General features: G+C 42.2%; 1 protein-coding gene across 2 annotated transcripts; it reads right to left on the minus strand.

Annotated features, from left to right (window-relative positions):
• Positions 1-5,283: 5,283 nt before the first annotated feature.
• On the minus strand, positions 5,284-19,972 carry LOC117665104 (uncharacterized). Of its 2 annotated transcripts, XM_034416643.3 has the most exons (8): positions 19,490-19,972; positions 18,937-19,028; positions 17,358-17,541; positions 13,158-13,301; positions 11,823-11,956; positions 8,719-8,927; positions 7,434-7,540; positions 5,284-6,566 (listed from the first exon to the last, which is right to left on the minus strand). In XM_034416643.3, the coding sequence occupies exons 1-8, from the start codon at positions 19,510-19,512 to the stop codon at positions 6,464-6,466; spliced, it is 996 nt and encodes a 331-aa protein (XP_034272534.2). In that variant the 5' UTR covers positions 19,513-19,972; the 3' UTR covers positions 5,284-6,463. The 2 variants fall into 2 exon arrangements, with proteins under 2 accessions (XP_034272534.2, XP_087735859.1); XM_087879733.1 differs by lacking the exons at positions 5,284-6,566; positions 7,434-7,540 and adding an exon at positions 8,457-8,589 and having other exon boundaries at positions 19,490-19,616.
• Positions 19,973-21,408: the final 1,436 nt, after the last annotated feature.

Consider the following 21,408-nt stretch of genomic DNA (forward strand, 5'->3'; position numbering starts at 1 on the left):
TGAAGCCAAATTTTTTTTTTGAAACCAAATGCAAAAACGGACACCAGGATGAGTTTCCTGATGAAATTCCATGTCTAAAAATGGTGTTGCTTCAACTTTTTAAAAATCAAGCCTTTTTGGTGCCAGGAGAAGGAAAGGCTTTACTCCACGGTCAGGAAAAATCCTGCCCAGGAACCAAAATGTTTTTTGAAGCCAAATTTTTTTTTTGAAACCAAATGCAAAAACGGACACCAGGATGAGTTTCCTGATGAAATTCCATGTCTAAAAATGGTGTTGCTTCAACTTTTTAAAAATCAAGCCTTTTTGGTGCCAGGAGAAGAAAAGGCTTTACTCCACGGTCAGGAAAAATGCTGTCCAGGAAACAAAATGTTTTTTGAAGCCAAATTTTTTTTTTGAAACCAAATGCAAAAACGGACACCAGGATAAGTTTCCTGATGAAATTCCATGTCTAAAAATGGTGTTGCTTCAACTTTTTAAAAATCAAGCCTTTTTGGTGGCAGGGGAAGGAAAGGCTTTACTCCATGGTCAGGAAAAATCCTGCCCAGAAACCAAAATGTTTTTTGAAGCCAAAATTTTTCTTTGAAACCAAATGCAAAAACGGACACCAGGATGAGTTTCCTGATGAAATTCCATGTCTAAAAATGATGTTGCTTCAACTTTTTAAAAATCAAGCCTTTTTGGTGCCAGGAGAAGAAAAGGCTTTACTCCACAGTCAGGAAAAATGCTGTCCAGGAAACAAAATGTTTTTTGAAGCCAAATTTTTTTTTTGAAACCAAATGCAAAAACGGACACCAGGATAAGTTTCCTGATGAAATCCCATGTCTAAAAATGGTGTTGCTTCAACTTTTTAAAAATCAAGCCTTTTTGGTGCCAGGAGAAGAAAAGGCTTTACTCCACGGTCAGGAAAAATCCTGCCCAGGAACCAAAATGTTTTTTAAGAGAATTTTTTTTTTGAAACCAAATGCAAAAACGGACACCAGGATGAGTTTCCTAATGAAATTCCATGTCTAAAAATGGTGTTGCTTCAACTTTTTAAAAATCAAGCCTTTTTGGTGCCAGGAGAAGAAAAGGCTTTACTCCGCTGTCAGGAAAAATGCTGCCCAGGAACAAAAAATGTTTTTTAAGAGAATTTTTTTTTTGAAACCAAATGCAAAAATGGACACCGGGATAAGTTTCAGGATGAAATTCCATGTCTAAAAATGGTGTTGCTTCCACTTTTTAAAAATCGAGCTTTTTTGGTGCCAGGAGAAGAAAAGGCTTTACTCCACGGTCAGGAAAAATCCTGCCCAGGAACCAAAATGTTTTTTGAAGGCAAATTTTTTTTTTGAAACCAAATGCAAAAACGGACACCAGGATGAGTTTCCTGATGAAATTCCATGTCTAAAAATGGTGTTGCTTCAACTTTTTAAAAATCAAGCCTTTGTGGTGCCAGGAGAAGAAAAGGCTTTACTCCGCTGTCAGGAAAAATGCTGCCCAGGAACCAAAAATTTTTTAAAGCCAAATTTGTTTTTTTAATCCAAATGCAAAAACAGACACCAGGATGAGTTTTGGGATGAAATTCCGTGTCTAAAAATGGTGTTACTTCTACTTTTTAAAAATCAAACCTTTTTGGTGCCTGGGGAAGAAAACGCGTTACTCCGCGGTCAGGAAAATGCCCAAGAACCAAAATGTTTTTTAAAGTCAATTTTTTTTTTGAAACCAAATGCAAAAATGGACACCGGGATAAGTTTCAGGATGAAATTCCATGTCTAAAAATGGTGTTGCTTCCACTTTTTAAAAATCGAGCCTTTTTGGTGCCAGGAGAAGAAAAGGCTTTACTCCACGGTCAGGAAAAATCCTGCCCAGGAACCAAAATGTTTTTTGAAGGCAAATTTTTTTTTTGAAACCAAATGCAAAAACGGACACCAGGATGAGTTTCCTGATGAAATTCCATGTCTAAAAATGGTGTTGCTTCAACTTTTTAAAAATCAAGCCTTTTTGGTGCCAGGAGAAGAAAAGGCTTTACTCCTCGGTCAGGAAAAATGCTGTCCAGGAACCAAAATGTTTTTTGAAGCCAAATTTTTTTTTTGAAACCAAATGCAAAAACGGACACCAGGATGAGTTTCAGGATGAAATTCCATGTCTAAAAATGGTGTTGCTTCAACTTTTTAAAAATCAAGCCTTTTTGGTGCCAGGAGAAGAAAAGGCTTTACTCCACGGTCAGGAAAAATGCTGTCCAGGAAACAAAATGTTTTTTGAAGCCAAATTTTTTTTTTGAAACCAAATGCAAAAACGGACACCAGGATGAGTTTCCTGATGAAATTCCATGTCTAAAAATGGTGTTGCTTCAACTTTTTAAAAATCAAGCCTTTGTGGTGCCAGGAGAAGAAAAGGCTTTACTCCGCTGTCAGGAAAAATGCTGCCCAGGAACCAAAAATTTTTTAAAGCCAAATTTGTTTTTTTAATCCAAATGCAAAAACAGACACCAGGATGAGTTTTGGGATGAAATTCCGTGTCTAAAAATGGTGTTACTTCTACTTTTTAAAAATCAAACCTTTTTGGTGCCTGGGGAAGAAAACGCGTGACTCCGCGGTCAGGAAAATGCCCAAGAACCAAAATGTTTTTTAAAGTCAATTTTTTTTTTGAAAGCAAAGGCAAAAAAGGACACCAGGAGAAGATTGAGGGTGGAATTCCATGTTTAGAAATGGTGTTGCTTCTATTTTTAAAAAATCAAGCCTTTTTGGTGCCTGGGGAAGAAAACGTTTTTAAATATTGAGCCTCCTATTTAATAGTGCTCCTATTTCCCAAGGCGGGGGGGGAAATTCCAGCCCTCTGCAGGCACAGGGCTAAAAATTAACCTGACACCTCTTTGAACCAAGATTATATTCAGTTGGCCGATGAGTTGCGTTCAGCACCCAACAATGGAATGGGCCGGAGACGTTAAGTGGGGCTCCGAGAGAGGAGTAATGGGACCCATCAAAATAATGCCATCAGATCTAACAGGAATGACAAAGTGCTAAACAGGCACCAGGGATGTGAGGACGAGAAGGAATTCACATTTGGGTGTCAGTCAAGATACACTTCCTTTGCTAAGGGGAGGACTGGCACGGGAAGGGCAGAAGGGGTAAGGGACTCTCTCAGGGGTCCTAATGAGAAGATAACAATGCAGGAAGGAAGGATCACAGATTTCAGTCAAGGAAATATTTTAATTTGTTTTGGTCTGTGTTAGTTCTTACTATTGCTCTTAAAACTATGTGTAGGTACATATATGTATATGCAAGTGTATGTAGATGTATATGTGTGTCTATTCGATTCTATTCAAAAATGATAAGCACTATAAGCAATTCTTGGTTCCATTAAATGGAACCGCTGGGATGATTCCCGTCGTAATGTGGACTAAGACCAGGACAATTTTTAATTCTTTTCTTCTGCACGCTCCTAGTTTTAAAGTGTACGGAGAAGAGCAAAATACCGTTGGCCCACTCAGGAGAATTCCATCTGATGCTGGGATCACCTGATTCATTAATGAATTGGCAGCAGAAGCTGCTGTCTAATGGCTTGGTGGAATAGCATGCCTGCTTTAATGATTCATATTCTGAATTGTATACGTTGCTCATTTGAAAGCTCATTTTTTCCTCCCCTCTCCAACAACTTCGGCCTCCCTGCAGTCAAACAATTTCCCCATCTGTTTGCAACAGCGCAAGACCACAAACGGCGAACACGGTTGTGTGAAAGAGAAATTCACCGGTGGCACTTAGCCATAATTGGTTGCTGTTTTTAACCAGTTAGTCACGCCTGATTTTTGCTGATTTTATGGGCAAGGGCTCTCCATGCTACCTTGTCAAGCACAGCTTCTTTTGATTGTTGGATGTTCAACTTCGTGTTGGATTTGATGCTCTCAGTCAAGGTGAAATTTTTTTTTTACTACAGGTTCTGTGGGCGTGGCTTGGTGGGCGTGGCAGGGGAAGGATACTGCAAAATCCCCATTTCCACCCCACTCCAGGAGAAGGATATTGCAAAATCCTCATTTCCACCCCACTCCTGGGGGAAGGATACTGCAAAATCTCTATTCCCTTCCCACTCCATGGGAAGGATACTGCAAAATCTCCATTCCCTCGCCACTCCAGGGGAAGGATATTGCAAAATCCCCATTTCCACCCCACTCCTGGGGGAAGGATACTGCAAAATCCCCATTCCCACCCCACTCCAGGGGAAGGATACTGCAAAATCTCCATTGCCACCCCACTCTGGGGCCATTCTTTGCCATGAAAGCTGTCACTTGAACAAAACAGAATAACAAGAGTTGGAAGGGACCTTGGAGGTCTTCTAGTCCAACCTCCTGCTTAGGCAGGAAAACCCTACACCACTTCAGACAAATGGTTATCCAACATCATCTTAAAAACTTCCAGTGTTGGAGCATTTACAGCTTCTGGAGGCAAGTTGTTCCACTGGTTAATTGTTCTCACTGTCAGGAAATTTCTCCTTCGTTCTAAGTTGTTTCTCTCCTTGATTAGCATTCCCTTGGAGATAACGTTTCTTGAAGAATCAAATCACGGAGCGAAGATTATTAAGATATTCAGCAAAATGTGGAAAGTCATGTACACTTTGCTGTCTGTGGTGGTGTAAATCTTTTTGACTGCTAGGAAACATTTGATTGTTTTATTTTAGATCCGGAACACCCAAAGTTATTAAACTGAGGTCCTGGGCCATTGCATTGAGAATTGGAGAATGCCGATTTTTAAAATACTACTAGCCGACAGGAATTTAGAGGAGAATGTTTTTTTGAAGCAAGACAATTTATGTACTTGCAGTCAAACTCTTAGGGTGAAGACGCGTTTTTAGTCAACAAACCAGGATTGCAGGCAATGTGGTTAAAACAAAGAAACAAACACGAAGATAAGAATAGAATGTTTAGCCCTTTTTAGAATAGCGACAGCACTTAGACTTATATACTGCTTCATAGTGCTTTTACAGCCCTCTTTAAGCAGTTTACAGAGTTAGCCTATTGCCCCCAACAATCTGGATCCTTATTTTACCGACCTCGGAAGGATGGAAGTTGAGTCAACCTTCAGCCAGGAGGATCGAACTGCTGGCAGTTGGCAGAATTATTCTGCAATACTGCATTCTAAGCACTGCGCCATCATGGCAGATAGATAGATAGATAGATAGATAGATAGATAGATAGATAGATAGATGATAGATAGAGATAGTAAGTGTTAAGGATATTGTTGTGTTACCAACCAGCAGAGTGTAGAGCACAGAGAAACGTTGCTGAGAGCGATGAATAAGAGATGTGCAAACTGGTTTATCAAAAGCTTACTTTATAGTAGAAAAACAATCTCATAGTCTTTAAATCAATCCAAGTCTTTGCCAGTTAAATCAGTCCAGTGATACAAAAATCTTCTTACCATACAAACAGTAGTTGGTTAGAATAACAAGTTCACTGTGGTAACAAACCCCGATGGTAGCAGATCCATCCACCAATGATAGCACAATGATAGCAACTCCACACACAATAGTAGCATATCATCAACTGAATACGTTACAGTACCTTTCTTAAATACGTTTACAACTAGTGATTATCTAATTACAGCATGACTCAGCATTACAACGAAACAGCAGTAAAACTTTAAAGTCACACAATATATATTCATGTTAAAGTCACAGAACACATATATTGCCTGGATGGAAGGCTGAGTCAACCTTGAGCCGGTCAGGATCGAACTCATGGAAATCAGCAGAGTTATTTTGCAATACTGCATCCTAACCACTGCACCATCATGGCAAATAGATAATATATAGATGATAGATAGATAGATAGATAGATAGATATTAGCACTTAAACTTAAATACTGCTTCACAGTGCTTTACAGCCATAGCTAAGTCGTTTACAGAATCAGCATCTTTCCCCCAACAATCTGGGTCCTCATTTTACCCACCTCGGAAGGATGGAAGGCTGAGTCAACCTTGAGCCGGTCAGGATCGAACTGCTGGAAGTCGGCAGAGTTAACCTGCAATGCCGCACTCTAACCACTGCGCCACCACGGCTCAATCATGAGATGTGCATAGGTGTATCTTAACCCAAATAGGATGGTGCTTGAACATATCAGGACTCAACAGACGTATTCTGCTTCTGTTAATTCCATTCCATCATTTAGCATTTTTGAGTTTCAGTGATGCAACTGGAAAGGCACTGGTGAAAAAATTAGGACCCCAGGATCCAAGGAGATCCCGACCCTGAAAAGAAATAGTGGAGAAAACGATAGTATCTCCAAACTTCCATTTTTTCATTTATGTGTTTTAACGGTTGTTTTAATTGTTCATCACCCTGAGAGGGATGGCTATAGAAAGTGAACGAATACAATAAATAATCTTGTTTCGGGTATGGATTTACAGCTCCTTCGTCCTGACGCTGCTAGATCTAGCTAAAGAACTCACCCTACCTCTAATCTGAACCTAGAACTAATTCTTGTTCTTCTTCTAGTTATCTGCTCCAAGAGGACTCAAAGGATTCCACATCTTCCGTGGCCATTTGGACCACGGTGACGCCTCCACCTGGGTGACGGCTCTTCATGTTGCCAAAACGTCTGCAACGGAAGGAACAAGGGGCAGCGTTAACCTCCAGAAGCTTGTTGTGTGTTGTTTCATGCAACAGTGGGACGTACATCAAAGATGGACATCTAAAACTCACATAGATACCCAAAGAAGAGTCTATTTGTAGCCCGGGGGTTAATTGTGGGGGTGTTTGGTGCTCTCTGAGCTTGGTGGTTTTCTTGCAGACGTCTCGTTACCCAACTAGGGAACATCATCAGTGTTAGAAGGGAGTGAGGTTTGTGAAGTGGAGGAGAAAAAGAAAGGCTGTGGGATCCTTGGTGCTCTCAGAGCTTGGCTGTTTTCTAATTGCAGACATTTCATTACCCAACTAGGGAACATCATCAGTGCTAGACTGGAGTAGAGGAGGAGGGGGGAGGAGGGGGAGGAAGAGGAAGAGGAAGAGGAGGAGGACTGTGTAGTTCCTTGGTGCTGTCTGGTTGTTTTCTTGAAAACATTTCATTACCCAACTAGGGAACATCATCAGTGCTAAAAGAAAGGGGGGAGAGGAGGAGGACTGTGGGGGTCCTTGGTTCTCTTGGAATGTGGTTGTTTTCTAATTGCAAACATTTCATTATGCAACTAGAGAACATCATCAGTGTTAGAAGGAAATACAGGAGGAGGGGGGGAGTAAAGGAAATGTTGGTCCCGATTGCAGTTGTAAGTCGAGGACCACCTGTGCAAGAGATTCTCTTTCTCCCCTTTTAATGGATTTATTTCCCAGTTTTTCTAACCTGCAAACTCTGGACGACGAGCGACAAGAGCAAAAATTACCGAAGGAGAAGGTGCCATTCAGGAAAAAACAACAAGAATAACAACAAGAATCCCGGCGGAGCATCTCTGCAAAGGGATACCAAGACTACCTCCATGCGTTGAGATCCAGGTCAAAGGCTTCCACCGTCGAAACGTGAACGATGCCGTCGTAGCCGCCGATGGCCAGGAGATACCCACTGATAGCCGCAAGGCTTACCTGGAAAATCAACAATTTGGAAAGGGGCTTCAATGCTTCCTTCTCAAGCCCTTAATCGGGTACAGTATTTATTTATTTGTTTATTTATTTATTTGTTTGTTTAAATTTCTATACCGCCCTTCTCCAATATAGGTGAACAGCCAAAGTAAAAACAAGACATACAAAATCTAAAAACTGTTTAAAATAATTAAATATTCTGGCCGTAATTAAAAAATTCCAATTTAAAATCAGTTTAAAATTTAACTCAAGCCAGCCCAGCTAGCTGAAATAAATGGGTCTTCAGGGCCCGACGAAAAATCTGGAGGTCTGTTATTGTACGTATCTCTGGGGGGAGGTTGTTCCAGAGGGTGGGCGCCGCCACAGAGAAAGCTCTCCCCCTGGGGGTCGCCAGCCGACATTGTCTGGTGGACGGCACCCGGAGGAGGCCCGCTCTGTGGGAGCGTACTGGCCGGTGGGAGGCTATTGGTGGCAGAAGGCGGTCTCGTAAATACCCCGGCCCTGAGCCATGGAGCGCTTTAAAGGTGGTCACCAACACCTTGAAGCGCACCCGGAAGACCACCAGGAGCCAGTGCAGCTCGCACTGACATGGCAGTGATGGCTTAACCTTTTTATGCCAGCCCCCATAATGCAATGCGCCCCCTCTGCACATGCACGCATGACCTCCCACGCTCCCCCGTGCATGTGCATGCAACTCCCCACGTGAAAATTTGCTCATGGGCTCAGCCGATAAAGAGAAAAGCTCCCAAAACATGGAAATGATCTATAACTGCTCCGAGCCGCTTTGAACTGCGAGATGAACAGCAAATAAAATTTGATAAAAGGGATAATAGCAACAGTTGGGAGTGGTGTGGTGGCCTAGAGGTGGAGCTCTCGCCTCGCAATCAGGAGGTTGTGAGTTCGATCCTGGGTAGGGGCAGATATTTCTCTCTCTCTCTCTCTGGGCACAATGAGAATTTATCTGCTGAACAAAACTCCGCTTTGGCGACAGGAAGGGCATCCGGCCATTAAAAAACACTCTGCTAGCTCCATTCAGTTGCCCAGACTCCACCCTGCAAGGGATTATGGGGTTGTTAAAAGAAGAAGAAGATGATGATAATAGCAACAGTTAAAAATCGTAGACTTCTCTTTGTGTTAGGTCGTTCCATTTTCTGTCTGTTTCTAGACCTGGCTCTCCTTACCTTGCTCCTTTTGGACCTCATGGGCCTAACAGGCGTCCATCGATTGAGGAAGGGATCAAAGCGCTCCGCGGTGCAGAGTTCGGTCAATTCATCCTGCCCACCGACGGCGTAGATCTTGCCTTGCAACGCGACGCAACCCAGGTTTTCACGACAGCTGCGGAGCGGAGGGCAGGGAGCCCAGCGGTCTTCTCTGGGATCGTAGCGCTCGACTGAAATAGAAGAGGGTTGTGAAGAGCTAAAGGGCCTTGGTAGTACAGTGGTCTAAAGCACCCTGTTATTAACACAGCTGCCTGCAATTACTGCAGGTTCGAATCTTACCAGGCTCAAGGTTGACTCAGCCTTCCATCCTTTCTAAGGTAGGTAAATTGAGGACCCAGTTTGTGGGGGCAATAAGCTGACTTTGTATAAATATACAAAAGTATGAAGGCTATTGCTTAGCGCATTGTAAGCCGCCCTGAGTCTCCGGAGAAGGGCGGCATATGAATCAAATTTTTTTTTAAAAAAGAGCTGTGGTTTTTGACCTTTGTGCTGCCAGTTGTCACTTTAGCAAGGGGGGGAATGAGGAATTAATTGTTTCCAAAGCTGAAAGGGACAGTTTGTGTTCTGAAAATTAATAGTTTAAATTAATAGTTATAACCTGAAAGGACTAGCTTGCTTTTAAACAGGAAATAGGCGGTATACGGACCAGGGACGCAGTGGCTCAGTGGCTAAGACGCTGAGCTTGTCGATCGAAAGGGTAGGCAGTTCGGCGGTTCGAATCTTAGTGCTGCGTAACAGGGTGAGCTCCCGTTCCTTGTTTCTTCTGACAACCTAGCAGTTCAAAAGCACGTAAAAAATGCAAGTGGAAAAATAGGGACCCCCTTTGGTGGGAAGGTAACAGCGTTCCGTGCGCCTTTGGCGTTGAGTCATGCCGGCCACATGACCACGGGGACGTCTTTGGACAGCGCTGGCTCTTTGGCTTTGAAACGAAGATGAGCACCGCCCCCTAGAGTCAGGAACGACTAGCACAGATGTGTGAAGGGATCCTTTACCTTTACCATTAGGCGGTATAGACTCCTATTAACAGAATAGTTTTATATCGTGGTGATCAAAACTGGATGCAGTGTTCCAACAATGGACATGTGGTTAGCGTAGTGTTTATTAACACTAAAGTGGTATTGAATGTCAGAGATGAAGCTCAGAAGGAAGAGAATTAACTCAACGGTTTATGGGTCCTGTTCTACGATTTCCATAATTGCGGGTTGAAATCAAAAACGTAATTAATAAAACCAGATCAACTGTTGTTTGTTATATATTGATTCATATGTTCCTCTTGGCTATGCCTCGAGTCTCTGGGATCAATAATTTCCCATTTCGAATTGATGCCCTTTTGGGTATCAAATTGAGGAATCAATTCTCCACTTGAACGCAATTATCATCTTTTGTACTCTTGCAGCTGGCTAAAATAGCTCTGAGGCCGCACTGGACTTCTATATAACTGGATGTCAGCGTTTCGACGCTGGCATAAGAGAGCAGAGGGGAGAGAGAGATAAGCTCTGAACTTTTGCCTGCCAAATCCCTTTGAAGTCGGGTTGTCGTGGAAATGAAGGGGGGGAGACATTCCTGGGAAATGACAAGAAGTCTGAAGAATGACTTGGAAAATAGCCAATGAGAAGCAGAGATTTGGGGATCGGAAAGGGAGGGATTGGGGGGGGGCAAAAGGTCAGTCTTGTCCGCATCGAGTCATGATCCGGTGGCTGTGCTCAATTAAAGAAAAGATTTCCTTAAAGATTGGCAGTTTGGAAATTCATTTATTTTGAGATAGCATCGAAGTCTGACACTGGAGTTATTTGATTCTTTTCTGATGAAGAGGGAAGGGAGATTGCTTTTGAAACATATTAAGGTCAAATTATCTAGTAATCGTTCTGTCTATAAGGTCATTTTCCAGCCTTCTTGTTATCAGCCACCGTTCATCTATTTTGACATTGTACGGCATTTGTTAATACAAGGGTAGGCGTATTTTGGTTAACTAATTGCCTGATCTAAGTTTCTTTCATTAATTAATTTAATATAATAATTACCCAGCCATGCACGCTACTGCAAACCAATTAGATTAGAACTTGGAAAGCACCCAGCCTACAGAAACCCATCAGTCAGAAGCATGGATTTCAATTAACGTCACAGATACATATAATCATTTTCTATTTTTAATGTTTGCGTGAGGGGAACAGAGAGAGAGAGAGAGAGAGAGAGATACAGAGATACAAGAGACTATAAAACACTTGGAGCAAATTGGTTCCCAACGCACCAATTATTTTCACTCTTCTCTTTCCTGCCACAAATGCCAAAAAATTTAAAAAAATAAAATAAAGAAATCCGTGAAATTATTTCCTGTCGTTCCGAGACAGAAAATGCTCTGTAGGACATCTTAGTCAATGCTGGATCAGTTTCAGTTTAGAGAGAGAGAGAGAAACAGTTGGAAAGTTGGAAACAGAATTCAAGTAACAAAGGAGAAATTTCCTGACAGCGAGAACAATTAATCAGCGGAACGACTTGCCTCCGGAAGTTGTGGATGCTTCAACACTGGAGGTTTTTAAGAAGAAATTGGACAACTATTTGTCTGGAATCGTTCAGGGCCATGAGAGGTGGCACCTCTCTGCCTGCCATCGCCAGCTGCTTTTCTGGTTTCTGGCGTGCACAGCTGGTCTTCGTGGGCGCCAGAGCACCGGAAAACAGCCTGAAAATGGCCCCCAAAAATGGCCGAAAACCCAGGCCATTTGGGGGCCATTACTGAGCATTTTTCGGGCCATTTTTCGGGCCAAAAACAGCTCGAAAAACAGCCTGAAAATGGCCTGAAAAACAGCCAAAAAACAGGCACGCATGCACCGGCCAGCTGGTCTTCGGATTTCTGGTGCTCCAGTGCGCACACATGGATGCAAATACAAGCGCACTCCGGTTTGGGCACTTGGTGCCGAAAAGGTTCGCCATTACTGATTTCCTGCCTGAGCAGGGGGTTAGACTAGATGACCTCCAAGGTCCCTTCCGCCTCTTGTTATTCTGCTCTGTTCCAATTCTGTTATTCGGCTTTAACCCAGTACAAGAACTAATTTAGCCAGGGTATATACCTGAGCATAATGGAGAATAGCCATCGGAGCCCCCAACGGCATATAAATACCCATCCAGCACGGCCAAGCCCAGGCCTCTTCGACGACACTTCATCGGCGCCAACTTCTGCCATCTGTCCAGCGCAGGGTCATATCTGGAAGGAATCAGCAATGGTGAGAAAGTAGATGATTCTGCGTAACGGGAATTCAAGCGTGGAGCGTGCTTCTCCCAACTGGTGCTCCTCAAGTCCTATGCAGCCAGTTCAAGATCAAGAAACCCACAGATTTCAGTAAAAGACTTCCATGCTGAATGCAAGAATTGTCAGGCCCCGAGAACCAAGGATGACAGTCGGAGTTATTTCTGAGTAGTTCCGTTATTGTCGTTTGCCTACCGACCGAATCTTGCCAGAGTAAAGCAACGATCTGCCGTAACTATGGATGTCCTCTGTGAACTACTAGGGAGGGTCTGTCTTTGCCCCCCCGTCTCTCCTGTGATTCTGGACTGCACTGCATCATAGGTAGCTTGGAAAGTGCAAGAAGAAGGACCTACCTACTCTTGTTTGGAAGAAACTTCCTTAAGATGGAATGATTTGAATTGTTTTTTTTCCTACGTTTCTCACCACCTGGGCTGAGTTGCCATTTTTTGAGATAACTGATTGAGATAACAGATTGGTTTTCTCTTGTTTGTATTCTTCCTCCTCCTCCTCCTCCTCCTCCTCCTCCTCCTCCTCCTCCTCCTCCTCCTCGTCCTCCTCCTCCTCCTCTTTTCATTCTTTATTTTTATCCTTCTCTTCCTTCTTTCTCCATATTTTCCTTCGCCTTCTCTTGCTCCTCCTCCTCCCTTCATCCTATACCCTTCTCCTCCTTCTCCATAACTTCCTCCTGCTTCTCCATATTTTATTTCGCCTTCTCTTGCTCCTCCTCCTCCCTCCATCCTATATCCTCCCCTCCTTCTCCATATCTTTCTCCTGCTTCTCCATATCTTCCTTCGCCTTCTCTTGCTCCTCCTCCCTCCATCCTATATCCTTCTTCTCCATATCTTCCTCCTCTTTCACCGTATTTTCCTCCTCCTCCCTCCTCCCTTCATCCTTTATCCTTCTCCTCCTCCTCCTTCTCCATATCTACCTCCTCCTTCTCCATATCTTCCTTCTCCTTCTCTTCCTCCCTCTCCCTCTCTCCTATGAGCTTCCCAAAGTGATTGACTCCAGCCCCGTCTCCTTCTAGATATTACATCAATCTATTTTGATTTGAATTGGGGAAGAGATCTTTGTGGGAGGTAAAAGGCTATCAACTATAAATATCAGCTACTATAACGCGGCCAGCATGGCCTCAAGTCAGCATGCCAACTGGGCTTACCTTTCCAACGTGTTGAGGCAAACCAGGCCATCAAAACCACCGGCGCAATATAAGTAACCGCCGAGTTCAGCCATAGCGACATCTTGCTTGGGTTCACTCAGAGGTGCGACGTTTCTCTTCCACTCATTGATTTCGGGCACATACCTACCAGAGAAGAAGTAAGATGGAGGAGAGGTTCTGGGCATGGGAGGGGAGGGGTAGGGTGTTTTCCCCTCCATAGGAAGAGGAGAGGAAGCTGATCCAAAGCCAGGACTTGTACAATGCGATTGCAGAGTAAACATAAACTAGAGGTAGTCCTTGACTTACAACATTCATCTAGTGACCATTCAAAGTTACGACGGTGCTGAAAAAAGGGGGACTTATGACTATTTTTCACACTTATGACCTTTTTAGCATGCCCTGGATCATGGGTTCGAAATTCAGATGCTTGGCAACTGGTTCATACTTATGACCGTTGCTGGGTCCCAAGGACATGTGATCGGTGGTGGAATGCTGCCGATTTAACAATCGGTTCGGTGAGCGTGCGCTTTGTGCGTGCGTTCGCGCCCCTAAGGCGCTTGCACTGAAAATGGGGCATTTAGAAGCTCAGCTGCTTATCTTCCAAGTCAGCAACGGTAAGTAGAACCGTGAGGTGGGGGCAGAGAAATCAGCTGTGCCGTGTGATTGAGATGAGCTACAAAGCAGGAAATAAAGGACAGAATAGAGCGCAGTGATGGGTTCTGCCCGGTTCTGCCCGGTTCCGCCGAACCGGTAGTGGTGACGATATGACATCACCGAACCGGTTCTCTTTGTTCGGGAGCTGCCCACCACTGTGTTATTCTCACCTTTTATTTGGCCCCGCCCCCAATCTATTCGCTACCTCCTGAGCCCCAGCTGATCGGCTAGAAGGAAAAAAACTGTTTAAACTCTTGCTTCAAAGGGCCGCCCTACAGCTGATCAGTGTTAAAAGGAAGTGTGGTGATAGACCGGTGCCTCCGAAAACAAATGAGTAGACCAGTATCTGGTAGACCGGTGCCTCCAAAAACAAATGAGTAGACCAGTATCTGGTAGACCGATGCCTGTAAAAACAAATGAGTAGACCGGTGCCTCCGAAAACAAATGAGTAGACCAGTATCTGGTAGACCGGTGCCTCCAAAAACAAATAGGTAGACCAGTACAGCTCTGCAAGCAGCTAAAAGCCTGGTAGACCAGTACCTCTGCTAAAGCCTAAAGAATTGTCACATGACTATCAAGCCACACCCACAAAATAAGCCACGCCCACAGAACCGGTAGTAAAAAAAATTTAGAACCCACCCCTGATAGAGTGGGCGGGGCCAACTGATCATCGGAGCTGCCGGTTCTCCCAAATATCTATATCACCTCTGCATTTGATCACCTTTTGACAAGCAAAGTCAACGGGGAAAGTCAGATTCACTTAAGAGCTATAGCAAGAAATGGGGCCAAAACTCGCTTAAGAAATGTTTCCCCTTAGCCACAGAAATTTGGGGCTCCATTCTGGCCATAAGTCGAGGACTACCCGAACTCTTAATTTGAATTTTTTTTTTTTTTTTTTTTGGCAAGGGAACAAGGTTAATCTTTCCACAAAGTGCTCCTATTTCCCAAGGCGGGGGGAAAATTCCAGCCCTCTGCAGCCACGGGGCTAAAAATTAACGTGACACCTCTTTGAACCAAGATTATATTCAGTTGGCCGATGAGTTGAGGTCAGCACCCAACAACGGAATGGGCCGGAGACGTTGAGCGGGGCTCCGAGAGAGGAGTAATGGGACCCATCAAAATAATCCCATCAGATCTAACAGGAATGACAAGCTGCTAAACAGGCACCGGGGATGTCAGGACGAGAAGGAATTCACGTTCGGGTGTCAGTCAAGATACACTTCCTTTGCTAAGGGGAAGACTGGCACGGGAAGGGCAGAAGGGGTAAGGGACTCTGTCAGGGGTCCCAATGAGAAGATAACAATGCAGGAAGGAAGGATCACAGATTTCAGTCAAGGAAATCTTTTAATTTGTTTTGGTCTGTTTTAGTTCTTACTATTGCTCTTAAAACTATGCGTAGGTACATATATGTATATGCAAGTGTATGTATATGTATATGTGTGTCTATTCTATTCTATTCTATTCTATTCTATTCTATTCTATTCTATTCTATTCTATTCTATTCTATTCTATTCTATTCCATTCCATTCCATTCCATTCCATTCCATTCCATTCCATTCCATTCCATTCCTATTTATATTATTTCTATTTCTATTCTATTCTATTCCTATTTCTATTATTTATAATTCTATTATTTCTTATTCTATTCTAGTCTATTCCTATTTCTATTATTTCTATTTCTATTATTTCTGATTCTATTTTATTCTATTCCTATTCCTATTTCTATTATTTATAATTCTATTCTATTCTATTCCTATTTCTATTATTTATAATTCTATTATTTCTTATTCTCTTCTCTTCTATTCCTATTCCTATTATTTATAATTCTATTCTATTCTATTCTATTCTATTCTATTCTATTCTATTCTATTCTATTCTATTCTATTCTATTCTATTCCGCGTGCACGCGTGTGCCGAAAAAGTTCGACATTCCTGGCCTAACCAATGGAAAATATTTAAACTTCAGGCGTGAGTTGATTCCAGAGGCATTTTTCTCCTAAGATCCTTGTTTGTGTGGCTTAATGGCAGCATGTCCTTAAGAAAAAGAAGAAAAAAATCACTGCTGGCCACGGATGACGGGAAGTCGCTTTTCCTTAAGCCAGGGTAGAGAGCTGTCAGCCCACCAGCTTTGAAAATGGAGAACGGATCACTTTAAAAGTGAGAGAAACTTGTACTTTGCACCTGTTTGGAAAGCAATCGTAGCTCTGGAGGGATTAGAAGTGCTTATGGGTTTTTTTTTCCCTTCTTTTTTTAAGGAGCAGACGTCATTATGTAATTGACTGGGCTTGTAAATAAAGAGATCATAAAAATACCAAGAACGTCTTAGTCATCTCGCAAGGAAAAGGAACGGTGCAAAACATTTCTCGGCAAGCTGGGAGAATGGCAAGTGACTCAACTAGTGGCGCCTCCGCAGGCTCCATAAAACCTGTGAGTACAACTTTTGAGAGTTGAGAGCAGAGAGGTGAAATTCAGTCATTTTCAAAGGGAGCAGGGAATTGAAATTCAGTCAATTTCAAAGGGAGCAGGGAATTGAAATTTGGTCAATTTCAAAGGGAGCAGGGAGTTGAACTTCAGTCATTTTCAAAGGGAGCAGGGAATTAAATTCAGCCAATTTCATAGGGAGCAGGGAATTGAAATTCAGTCAATTTCAAAGGGAGCAGGGAGTTGAAATTCAGTCATTTTCAAAGGGAGCAGGGAATTAAATTCAGCCAATTTCATAGGGAGCAGGGAGTTGAAATTCAGTTATTTTCAAAGAGAGCAGGGAATTGAAATTCAGTCAATTTCAAAGGGAGCAGGGAATTGAAATTCAGTCAATTTCAAAGGGAGCAGGGAGTTGAAATTCAGTCATTTTCAAAGGGAGCAGGGAATTAAATTCAGCCAATTTCATAGGGAGCAGGGAGTTGAAATTCAGTCATTTTCAAAGGGAGCAGGGAATTGAAATTCAGTCAATTTCAAAGGGAGCAGGGAATTGAAATTCAGTCAATTTCAAAGGGAGCAGGGAATTGAAATTCGGTCATTTTCAAAGGGAGCAGGGAATTGAAATTCGGTCAATTTCAAAGGGAGCAGGGAGTTGAAATTCAGTCATTTTCAAAGGGAGCAGGGAATTAAATTCAGCCAATTTCATAGGGAGCAGGGAGTTGAAATTCAGTTATTTTCAAAGAGAGCAGGGAATTGAAATCCAGTCAATTTCAGACTGAGAAGGTAGGAGAGAAAAACAACTTGGAAAAAAGTAACCAGAAATGAAGAAAAAAGGAGCGTTTTGCATTTTAGACACACTCCCTGTTTGTTCTCCAGGATTCTTCCCCTTTGCAAACCCCCAACATAGTCTACTGTTCCCCAACGACCCAAGGAAAGTTGGGAGAGGGATTTATTTATTTAATTGGATGCTGCCAACTCGAACGACTCCCAACAAACAAAGATCAACATAAAATCCCCAACGTTTTAGAAAATAGACTGGAACAAAGGACGAGAACGGCTAGGAAATATAGTGGAGAAATCCAGCCATCGACCATCTCTAGATGATCTTCCTTCAAGGCAACCACTTACCTCTCAACGCTATTGAGGCAGACAAGTCCATCGTGGCCACCTGCTGCATAGATGGATCCATTAAGGGAAGCCACCCCGATGCCACTCCGCTGCCTCGAGACCGAGCCCAGGATTTGCCACTCATGATCTAGGGGGTTGTAACGCTCCACCCCACCGGTGATGCCTGTAGGGCTGACTCCCCCAACTGTAAATTAAAGTGGTAAATTTCGTTTTTGCCTTTGAATGATTGCGTTGCAACAGGCATTTGATTGACTGGTTTATGGAGAGACTGTGATCGTTACAACATTAAGAGTTAATGCCTTATTAGGTTGATTGTTGTTATTATGATTTCCCTTTCTCACCAGAGCTTTTTCCATTGTTTTCTTATCATTTTATAGGATAAACTCTTTTTTTTTAATGTTTTATTTGCTTTATTTATATAACACTCACTTTTCATCAAACAGTGTGTATTCTGGATACAATTATATTTTGATAATCATATTTATATATCTTCATTATATTTAGTCATCACCCTCATATTAATCATATAACAACATAATAACCTTAATACTTAACATTTAACATTGTCTTCTTTAACGATTCTCCTCTGTCCCATTTCCTCCCTTTATATCTCTTCGTTTCTAATTACTGTTTCTATTATCTAGCCATTGATAAAATGTATCCCATATCAAAAAAATATTCATTTTCTTCTTTATCCTTAATAGCAAGTGTTAACCTATCCATTTCTGCACAATCTCATCTTTCCATTGTTGCACAAATACAATTCTGGCTGCCGTTAATATATGAAAAATCAAATATGCTGTCTTTTTATCATATTTTTTCTGGTAGAATGCCCAGCAAAAACATCTCTGGTTTCAGATCTGTATGTAGTTTTATCATTTTTTTCCAGCCATGTGTGTATTTTTATCCAGTATTTTCACGCTCTTGGGCATGTCTACCACATGTGATAATACGAACCAGCTCTTTTTTTAAAAAAAAATATTATTAATCTGCAAGCTGTTTGGATGAAGTATGAAAAATAAATCCTTTAAAGCAGTGGTGAAATTCAATTTTTTTTTTACTACCGGTTCTGTGGACGTGGCTTGGTGGGCATGGTGTGGCTTGGTGGATGTGGCTTATGGGAGTGGCAGGGGAAGGATACTGCAAAATCCCCATTCCCTCCCCACTCCTGGGGGAAGGATATTGCAAAATCTCCATTCCCACCCCACTCCAGGGGAAGGATACTGCAAAATCCCCATTCCCTCCCCACTCCAGGGGAAGGATATTGCAAAATCTCCATTCCCACCCCACTCTGGGACCACCAGAGGTGGTATTTGCCAGTTCTCCGAACTTATTCAAAATTTCCGCTACCGGTTCTCTGAACTACTCAAAATTTCCATTACTGGTTCTCCAGAGCCTGTCAGAACCTGCTGGATTTCACCCCTGCTTTAAAGGTTTAGTCTTTTGTAAAAAAAAACAACAATAAAACAACAATCAAAACCTTGTTCTAAACTCTCCTGGATGGGTTTCTCCACCCCATGAAAAGAGAACATTGTCGGCTTCTACTGCAAAGAAATATAGAAAAAGCCAATAAACTTACTTGCATAAAGCATCTCTAAGGGACGGCCACTGTTGGACGACATATGCTTGGCTCTCCAACTAACCAGCTTCCTTTTTGGTTCGATCTGCTCCCTGCAGAAACCCACGATTGAATCACCATTAACATTATTTTTAAAAATGTGATTATCGCCCTTCTGTAAGAAATCTTCCAAAGGAAAGCTAAATGTGACCTTCTGAGCTGTAAAATTTTGCCCCTGCAAAGGGAATTTGATGCCAGAATCAAAACAGAAGCAGGGAAATTTTAGAAGCATCCGTCGATGCTCGATTCCACTCGTTCCCTAGACTCTTTGACTCAAGAGTAAACAACCAGCAGAGAACTATTTTAAAAAAGATCTAAAAGGAGTTTTGATCATGCCCAAAGGAATGGGCGTCCATGGGTCCCTGCTTGGCTAATTTTAGTCCTTTCTTGGAAGGGCTGTCTGATCAAATCTGCCTTGAAGGGAAATTACTCTAAGAAAGGAAGAATAGCACGGATTATTACTCAGATTAGGGGTCAGATTAGTTTTTCCAGCGTGCAAAGTGAGTTCGCTTACCCTCTGTCTTCGTATACACCCATCCTGTCGTTTTAGGGATGCTCCGGACAAGCTGTCCTTGACTCAGGATGCAGAGTCCCAAGCTTATATGCAAACTCCGGAGCCAAAAATAGAAACAGCAAGCATCTCTTTCACTGAGTCACACGCCAAGGGGGAATTCTCATGAATCCATTGTTCTTCTCCAAAGAGAGAGTTGGTGTAACCAGACGCCGAAGGGATCTTATTCCAGCTCAGAAGTGGGAAGCTGGGCTCATGAGGCACTCTTGAGGTCATCTGGATTGCTTGGGTTCGCAGGTCTTTGGCCCCAGGGCAATTCATGACATCGGTGAGGCAATTAAGTTCAAGATGGATGGATGGATGGATGGATGGATGGATGGATGGATTGGCTCCAATTGCTTCTAGTCCAATGGATGTTGAAAAGAGGATGGAGGGGGGGAGCTATCACAGGATTGTGGTTTGACTTTTTGGACCCCCTGAAGACATCTGTGGAAGGAAGGATGGAAAGGAGAGAAAAGGGAAGGGAGAAGGGAAAGAAAGGAGAAAAGAGGAGAAGATTAAATACATGAGGGCTCCTTGGTGCTCTCTGAGCTTGTTTCATGACCCAAACTAGGTAATATTATCAGTGTATAGGAGGGGGAAAGGGAGGGGAGGAAATATATATATATATGTGATTGATTTTTTGTTTATGAAAAAAAAATAATATAAGAAAAAGAAAATCTGTATCGGTTCTAGCTGTGTTTATGTTATTCTTTAATATAGCAATTCAGTCTTGATATTGAGTATCAAGCTTGGGTTTGCTTTCTCCGTTCGTTCTTCAAGGGCTTGTGAGAGGAACAGTAATAGTAACGGAGTTGGAAGGGACCTTGGAGGTCATCTAGTCCAACCCCCTGCCCACGCAGGAGGCCTGTACTAGAGATTCAAACCGCCAAACTGCCAACCTTTCTGAGCGACAAGCTCAGTTGTCTTGGCCACTGAGCCACCTCGTCAGGCCTACAAGGTCCCTTCCAACTGTGTTATTCTGAATCTTGCATGTATTCAAACATGTTACATATTTGCATCCCATAATGTCACCCACGTTGATTAAAATGAGGTCTGACGTCAGCAGGGCCGTAAATTGTAAGGTGAAAGGTTGTTTAAAGTTCATGAGAGAGATAAACCAGACCCTAATTTGTACTAAAAAACTTTTTTCTTATCTGGTAAGTAGATAGATAGATAGATAGATAGATAGATAGATAGATAGATAGATAATAGAGAGATGGAGAGATAGTGATAAATGATAGATGATAGAGAGAATAGATAATAGTGATAGATAGATAGATAGATAGAGAGAGAGAGAGAGAGAGAGAGAGAGAGATGATAGATAGATAGATAGATAAATAGATAAATAGAGAGATGGATAGTGATAATGATGATAGAGAATAGATAATAGAGAGAGGGAGAGATAGTGATAAATGATAGATGATAGAGAGAATAGATAATAGTGATAGAGAGAGAGAGATAGAGAGATGATAGAGAGATGATAGATAGATAGATAGATAGATAGATAGATAGATAGATAGATAGATAATAGAGAGATGGAGAGATAGTGATAAATGATAGATGATAGAGAGAATAGATAATAGTGATAGAGAGATAGAGAGATGATAGATAGATAGATAGATAGATAGATAGATAGATAGATAGAGAGATGGATAGTGATAATGATAGATGATAGAGAATAGATAATAGAGAGAGGGAGAGATAGTGATAAATGATAGAGAATAGATAATAGATAGTGATAGAGGATAGATAATATATAGTGATAGAGAGAATAGATAATAGAGATAGTAATAGAGAATAGATATAGTGATAGATGATAGAGAGAATAGATAATAGTGATAGATAGAGAGAGAGAGATAATAGAGATAATAGAGAGATGG

The sequence above is a fragment of the Pantherophis guttatus genome, chromosome 16 (assembly GCF_059756535.1).
Source record: "Pantherophis guttatus breed Tessera chromosome 16, ASM5975653v1, whole genome shotgun sequence".
Lineage (NCBI taxonomy): Eukaryota > Metazoa > Chordata > Lepidosauria > Squamata > Colubridae > Pantherophis > Pantherophis guttatus.

Bases quoted from the DNA above. Each gene is read 5' to 3' on its own strand.
- LOC117665104 (XM_034416643.3), bottom strand. From the start codon at position 19,512: ATGGGTGTATACGAAGACAGAGG. The intron at 8,928-11,822 runs GTATATACCCTG...CTTCTATTTCAG, and splicing joins CTATTCTCCATTATGCTCAG to TCGAGCGCTACGATCCCAGA. The intron at 6,567-7,433 runs GTAGTCTTGGTA...CTTCCGTTGCAG, and splicing joins CTGGATCTCAACGCATGGAG to ACGTTTTGGCAACATGAAGA.